Source organism: Schistocerca serialis, chromosome 6, assembly GCF_023864345.2.
Source record: "Schistocerca serialis cubense isolate TAMUIC-IGC-003099 chromosome 6, iqSchSeri2.2, whole genome shotgun sequence".
NCBI classification, from domain to species: Eukaryota; Metazoa; Arthropoda; class Insecta; order Orthoptera; family Acrididae; genus Schistocerca; species Schistocerca serialis.
In genome coordinates, this window is record NC_064643.1 from 646,479,769 (window position 1) to 646,488,237 (window position 8,469).

General features: G+C 35.2%; 1 protein-coding gene across 1 annotated transcript in view; it reads left to right on the forward strand.

Moving 5' to 3' along the window:
• Positions 1–8,195, forward strand: part of LOC126484625 (NFX1-type zinc finger-containing protein 1-like) — a 269,764-nt gene extending 261,569 nt beyond the window's left edge. The window contains exon 15 of the mRNA XM_050108209.1: positions 5,923–8,195. Within this exon, the coding sequence (XP_049964166.1) occupies positions 5,923–6,620 (698 nt within the window). The 3' untranslated portion in view covers positions 6,621–8,195. The remainder of the gene's footprint in view (positions 1–5,922) is intronic.
• The last annotated feature ends 274 nt before the right edge of the window (positions 8,196–8,469 follow it).

Here is an 8,469-nt window from a genome sequence, read left to right on the forward strand (position 1 = left end):
ACATTATTAGATCAGGTAATAATTCACTGTTCAAAGACCTGTCTAAAACCTAAATAAAACTGGTACTGGAATGTTTAATCCAAAAGTTAATATCTGAAATTGGTAAGATTTACCTGTGAACAGGAAGGCAGTATTTGATCTGGATTATTTAGCTGAGATAAACAACCTAGCTTTCTCACATTTAGATAAATAACTCTTCTGTAGCTGCAAGTCCATGTATTTCAGTCTCTGAGTGTTCTGGCATTCAAAACCAAGTGAAAGCCTCCCACAGTGTCTAAATAGTCTATCACTAATAGTTAAAGGAACCTAAAACTACATTCTGTAACATCATAGTCAGTCATCTTTTGAATTTATTTTCGAACTGCAGCCCAAAGGCTCGTTGGATGGGGATAAGGTATTAAGAAAAAAGTTTATTGTCCTTTACCTTAAACTTACGTAAGTACTCTTTAATTATAACTGGTTTGTCTGAAACTACATTCTTACACTTTAATAAGATATTGCTTAGTAGAGCCTTTTGTTCTTAAGTCAAAATATTTTATTCTAGAGGTTTTGATACCATATTTTTCAGTAATCCTTGTTCAGCCTGTTCTTGATGATCTGCATCACCATTACCACCAGATGCTACCAGATGAAGACACTTCACTACTTATTCTAGATGTTTTAGAACCTGTGACTGTTAATTGAATGTAAATACATAAAATTGCAGCCAGTCACTTTTTTACATAGTTCCATGAACCAGTTTTCGAACCTTTTCAGGGTTTATCCTCAGATGGTTTCCTGGATGTTACATCATTATTTTAGCACAGTGCTGCGTGCTGGCTCTGTGACAAGAAGAGGGAACATGCTTTAATGTTGACTATTGTTTATCTGTCGATATGAATGCAAAATTTAGTCTTGTACTTTTCGATGGCCAGTTGATGCATCACTTAACACACTTTTACACAATCTGTACTCATTTACACTATGACAGTGAAACTTTGCCAGCATCCAGCATGTGCTATACAACTGTTGCTTGTTACAAAGATCTTGCCAAAAAGATATAGCATAGGCCTACTTTGCTCAGAGATGTAGTTTATTCTTGTTTACATGCTTTAAAGTCGTTATAAGGGCAAATATTTTAATCAGACTGTCGATAACATGAGAACACAAAATAAAATAAATAAATAAATAAATTACTACAAGAACAAACTTCAAGTCATCTGATGTCTTATTTCCATTCGTATATTAATGTACGAATTTATGAGCAAATATTATAATCAAGATTGGATTAATATGAATGCTCAGGAATAAAATAGTACAGAATTACAGTATTTGCAGTGAGACTCAGCTTTTTGTATGACCATGACCTTTGTATTTAAATTTAAAACAATAACAAACCTTCAAATGAACTGCTGACTTATTTCCATTATTACATTAAACTGATCTGGAATATTAGTAAGAGTAGATTTTGTTTATTTTAGCTAAATGTAATATGTATAAAAGTTATAGTGGTTGTAATGAACTGAAGCTGTATTTATGAGCATAGACTTTATTTTTAAAACCAAGAAAAATTTGTGCTCTCATGTTATCGCCAGCACGCAGCATTAAATAATGATGTAACATCCAGGAAACCATTTGAAGATGAACCTGAAAAGGTTCGAAACTGCTTCATGGAATAATAAATGACTACTCAACAAAGTGACTGGTTGCAGTTTTATGCATTTACATGCTTCACTCATTGTCATTCTTCCTTAACCTCCAGTAAATTATTTTGGAAAGGTATATTAGTTGTCCATTTACTTTTCATACAGCCCCTTTTCTGTTAGAATCCAACAAAACTTTGTTATCCATCAACCATTTAAATTAGGAATTACAAGCATTCTTTAGTAGGAAGTATATGTATTAATTGTGAAAGACATTCATCTAAATTGATCTAAATTTGTAAATACTTTGACATGTCCTATATCCATGTCAAAAGAGATCTACGGATGAATAAAGCTACTGCTGCTACTACTACTACTACTACTACTACTACTACTGCTGCTACACTAACTGAATCTTCCAATTCATGTTTTTTGGTTCCCTTTATTTCCTTTAATTCCACTGACATACATCCCTGTTAGTGGTAGTAGAGTACATGAAAACATTTTTTTCATATGCTACCTGTATGTAAATGAACATCCCCCTTTATTCTAACAATTTTGCCAGCTGTAATAGGTCATACATCTTCCTTTTCATGTTCCCTTCTTTGTTCCTCAAGTATAGATGTATTTGTAGAAGCTCAGAAGTGATTGTAGTTTGAACTCGCCCAGATTTATGTCGCCTGTTAAAAGAAAAAATGTCACATGGAAGCAGGTACATGAATGCAGCAAGGACTTCGAAACCGTAAAAAATAGATTATGAAAAAGCAAATCCTTGTATTATCCAAAGATGTGTCTGCCACTTTGCCTAGCCTCAGACAGCTCATAATATGAAAGTTGTAAATGGAGTAAATTCTGGACATGTGTATGCCTCTACTTGTTCTGTACGAGAACCTAAAGCTCTATTTGCACATTCTAAAGCTTGTCCCTGCTCCAGAAATTGTGTTGTCTTCTTATGATAGATCTGGAAAAAGTCTGGCTGTTGATCTATGTGCATATTCATTGTGTATTTGTTGGATTAAATGGTTGATTTCTAATACGAAATTTGTTATTGACTCTGTTATTTTGTTTCTTAATTTACAGTAATTATTTTCACTTTTGCGTTAAAATTGTGGACAATACTGATTTCCATTCTTATTGTGTGATAGATAGATTTTCCCTTGAGCATAGTCCCCTTGATCCCTTCTACAAAAGTTCATTAGCATTTGTATAGTTGTGATACCATATCTCATTTTGCGACTGTTGAGGTAAACTATGAACTAACCTTCACCAAATGAGTTTTTCTCTGTGTGGCAGTCTTAGTACATTGACCTTGTCAAATTCCATTTTATACACTTCTTATAACTGCACCAACTGCCACTGTGGATCCAACAACTCAAGTTCTGATATTTCTTGTGTGCTTGATGACCAATATTTCATTTTAAATTTTCCCTCAAAGTCATTTCATTAAGTGAATCTTCCGATAGAGCTGTTCCCTCCTACACAGCTTCCCATTCTAGGTAGCTAACAACAAAATCTACCTCTTTTGTGTCAACCCAACTTTCTGGTAGTGATGTTGCAAGTGCTCTTAAAAATATCCAGGGTCAGCGTCCCCTTCTATTTTAAGTTTAGAAAAGTGTACGGGGACTGCAGACATGTACCTGCAAACAAACAAAAATTTATTAAGTAACTCTGTACTTACTTAAGTGGTGATTAAAATGTTATGACTACCCCTTGAAAGTTTCAATATTTCTTGTCTAAATCTTTCTGCTGAAACAAAACATCTTGTTAAATTTTGTGATGATGTAACTACGTAAATCCCTTATAGCCACAATTTACTATATTAATTTTAATGTTGGATCCCCTTTCTGAAGTCTGTGTTTCTTTGTAGCTAAATTTAATTTTGTTTTCATCTTCGGAACCTTTTATTTACAATGTCTTGAACACTCCGTAATATTCATTTTCTTCCCTGTATTCACCCTCATCTAGCACCAGATAGGACAGATCATCCACCTTGTTCTCAATCCCTTTTACGTGTTGTTTATTGTAAATGAATTTCTGAAGGGACATGGTGTTCCTCATTAATCAGGATCTTGAAATCACTTACAGCTTTATAGTCAGTTAATACATAATCATCCCTACCTTCCCAACTTTTGGAATCTAAATACCATACGCAATACCTCCTTCTCAGATGTATGATATATCAGGTTGTGCCGTAATAGCATTTTGTTGGCAAAATCTGTAGTTCCATGTTCACTCACTCCATTTACAACTTCCATTTTATGAGCTGGCTGCAGCTAGGCAAAGTGTCAGGGATGTATTTGGATGATACAATAATTAGCTTTTAAAAAACTATGTTTTATGACTTCAAAGTCCAAATTTGGGTGAGTTCAAACTACAGTCACTTACTGAGCTACAGATACATGTATACTCTACAAACTACTGTATAGTGAATGATAAAGAGTTGTTGCCATTGTACCCATTATCAGGGCTGCTTCTCATTTCTTTCATATATATAGCATGGGAAGAATAATTGCTTAAATGCCTTTGTGCGAGCTGTTACAGAATAATCTTATCGTTGCGATTCCTATGGGACCAAAATGTAGAGGGTTGTAATATATTCTCTTTTTTTAACTTAAAGCTGCTTCTTGAAACTTTGTAAGTAGGCTTACAAAGAATAGTTAGCACCTATCTTCAAGTGTCTTGTCAGTTCAACTTTTCCAGCATCTCCATGACACTCTCCTGTGACTGTTAGTGCTGCCCTTCTTTGTATACATTGATAATGAGAAACACAACCTCTGAATTTCTCACGTGACCTGAAATTAATGGATAGAGGCAGTCAGGTAGGTGCAGTAATATTTAACTTCTGAAAATCATTTGACTCAGTACCACACCAACACTTATCTATGAAAGTATGATTGTCAAGGGCACCATGCAAAATTTGTGCTTGGGTTAAGACGTTCTTGGCAGGTAGGACAAAGCATGTTATCCTGGAAGGAGAGTTACTGACAAAAGTAGAAGTAATGCCTCAAGAATGTGTGGTGAGAGCCTTACTATTCATGCTGTTTGTTAGTGACACACCAGGCAGCATTAATAGTAACTTCTGACACAGTTATCAGTAATGAAGTACTGTCTGAAAAAAAAAGCTGTACAAATATCTGGTCAGATCTTGATCAGATTTCAAAGTATTTTAAATATTGGCAGTAAACTTTAAGTGTTCAAAAATATATAAATGCGCACTTCACAAAACTAAAACATTTAGTATCATATAACAAGTAATATCAATGAGTCACAATGGAAATCAATTAACCTGTGTGTAACAGTATGTAGAGATATGAAATAGAATGACATTGTCAAGTAGAACTAACAGGGAAGGGTGGCACAGATAGTCAAATAAAATGACATTGTCAAGTAGAACTAACAGGGAAGGGTGGCACAGATAGTCACATGTTTATGTAAGTCTGCAGGCTTCCATGGCCATTGTTATTTTCTTCTAGGTTGCAAGACAGCACCATGTTTCTTCTGCTTAGTTGACATTTAGACCCGTCTGCTGGGACCCTCTTTGGTTTCTTGTGGTTTTCAGGTAACTGTGTATCGGGTTTTACTCACAAGGGAGCATCATGGGAGTATTTACAAAATTTAATTGGCAGACCCTTGAAGATGGGTGACAGTTATCCCACAAAAGCCTATTTAACAAGATATTCTTAAGTGCCCTAGGTACTTCTCCTCTGAGGTCAGTGAAGATGTGACTAGATAAATTGCAGCACGCCTAGAAGTATTTAAATAGTCATTCTTCCCACACTCCATATACGATTGACATGTGAAGAAACTCTTAACATGTTGCCCCATGCTAAGTATCCTCTGTTGTGCACTTCACAGTAGTTTGCAGAGTATGTAATTAGATGTAGATACTATGTTCTGAGTGCACCAAAAATTTTTTTCTGATCACTCATATACAGAGCTTACATTTGCCAGCATTCTGTCTCTTGATACCTTTCTCATTTTAGCAATAATGAAGGATCTATAGAAATAGTATTAAGTGGGTTAACCCTGGATAAAAGACATTAATTTAGTAAATTATGGTAGGAGTAAATATATCAACTCACTGTTTAGTTGGGAAAGTTCACAATCTGTATCGTTATTAGTTACCTTTGATCTTTGTCTGAAAGCTTAGCAACATTTTCAGTCTTGATTATGTGCCTGTCAACAACTCAACATGTAACTGTACTGTGAATTATTACCCTTTCTCCTTCCCTATGTATTTCATAAGTAACTTTCCATCACCATATTTAGACATTAATTTAGTGTGTTTCTGTTGTTTCAGTAATAGGCTCAGCTAAACTGAAACAGCATTTAGATAACCTGAAACAGCAGATGCTGCCAGTCCAAGGACAACGCCGCAATCAGTTGAGTATTATGGATACGGAGTCATTAGAACTGCACATAAAGTTCATGCAAGAAATTGTCATGACCATGAGATATGCATCAGGAGGTCTAGACAGCCACTCCATCACAAAGGTTGAACAACAAGTGCTGTTTCTCATGAATATCATGGAATCCAGGGGCAGATATTTAAGCAATCAAGAGGTTAATGATATTAACTGTGAACTTAACAGGTTCAGTTTGTTCCTACACCTCTGTCGTTTAGAAAGCACAAAAATGTACAAAATGCACTGCAATAATGCTCATGTACAGTATCAGTACGATATAGCTCGAAAAACCGTGTGTTCTGTTAAAAAATTTACAACAGATCAAAGCACCATCTTCAGACAATCATTGGGAAATCTTAACAGGATTCTGAACAATGCTATTGTATTACCTACACAAGAAAGGCAACAGATTGTAAAAGCTTTGAATCTGAAGCAAGGTCACTGGTATAAATGTCCTAATGGCCACATCTATGTGATTACAGAGTGTGGACGAGCAATGCAGGTATCTAGGTGTAATGAATGTGGAGAAAAAATTGGTGGGAGACGACATACCCTGCTTTCATCTAACCAGGTTGCAACAGAGATGAATTGAAATTTTATGCTTTTTTGTTACAGAGTTTTATAGGATACTTAAAAATCCAAAGTTATCCAGCAAAGTGACTGTTCACACTGATACATGTTTAAAATTGTCACAAAACTGGAATTTCATCATTTATTGTATTTTATGAAGTTAGTGATTGCACACTGTTATCAACTGGAGGGTATATGTTTGTGATTAGTTATCATGTGGTTTTTTTCTGATGTGGGTCCCACTGCTCAGTGAATTGCAGGAACCATTGATTTTTTTTCCAGTAATTTATTTTGAATTTGGTCTGTTGATGAGATACTATAGAAAAAAGTATTTGCAATGTAACAAAGTGAAAACAATGTGTGATGTTCATGAATTGGTGTGTATGAATCATAATATATACATAGTTATTATGAATGTCATGACTATAATAGTTTATGATATATGTTTATAATATATGACAACAGTGATGTTGTTAAGCAACTGTGCATACATGTAAAATCTTTGAGGCTCTCCTCCGTTTATAGGGTATCATAATCAAATGAGAAAATTGAAATTTACAAAAATGCTTGAAATAAACTTAAGAAAATATATTTGACAGTGGAGTCACATTTCCTATAGTATGCAACTAACTTGGATGTTGCAGTGGAACTCACTTTGTATTGAAGGAGGCATCAGAAAGTAATAGTCCATTACAATGTACCCATTCTGCTAGTTTCTTTGACAAATTCTGGAGGTACATAGCATACGATGTTTTATCCTCAGTGCTGGCTGGGGTGGCCAAGCAGTTCTAGATGCTACAGTCTGGAACTGCGCGACCGCTACGGTCACAGGTTCAAGTCCTGCCTCGGGCATGGGTGTGTGTGATGTCCTTAGGTTAGTTAGGTTTAAGTAGTTCTAAGTTCTACGGGACTGATGACCTCAGAAGTTAAGTCCCATAGTGCTCAGAGCCATTTGAACCATTTTTTATCGTCAGTGGTATGTACAGGATGTTTGTGAAGCTGATAGGGATTTTCTGTTTCATTGAAACAGTAATTTTGTTTCCTGACATTCGTGTTATGATGCCAATATGCTATGCTGCCATCCATATTGTTTTAAGGCAACTAGCTGACCCTTATTTCTGCCATATTTTCAATTTCGAGGTATGTAACTGTTACTTGTGCAGTTTTCTTTGTGTGCGGCTTCATACCCCAAGCCATATTGGCAAATGGAACAGCAAGAATGTCTGTGATTGAAATTTACACTATGTTAGGTGTATGTGCCATTTGTGACAACTGTAGCTTCAATTTTGCACAGCTGAACCTGTTTTTCTCAGAATTTAGCAGTCAGACTATCACTGTTGTTACAAATCATTTTCACAGGTAATATACACCCAATATCACTGAATTATAATAAAATAATAGTCATGTCTCTGGTGTCAGGTCACGTCTAAGCAACTGCTGCACTCCAGACACGTCAAAAATACATTCAATAATTTGTTCCTGTTTGTCAGTTTTGTCTCTGTCTTACTGAAATACAAGTAAAGCAATGTATAACACCTATATTTTTGGTGTAAAATATATGTAAATGTGGTGAAATAAAGTTTGTGAATACTTGTCATTCATTCACTAATTCCTATTGGCATAAAACTCATGCAGATACTGTAATTGTGGATCCATGTGAATATCACAGCAAATGTATAAAGAATGTAATTTTCCACTTATGGTTTTCCCGTTAAACAGTAAATCAAGCATGTGAACCATACTAAAAAAGTTTGAATGTTGATAGCACATTAACAGGCTGATCAAACAGCTCATTGTGACTTGACTTCACACTGAGTGGTTGGTTTGAGATTTAGGTGTATAATGACTAGGTTCTTAGGGCCCAAAAAAGA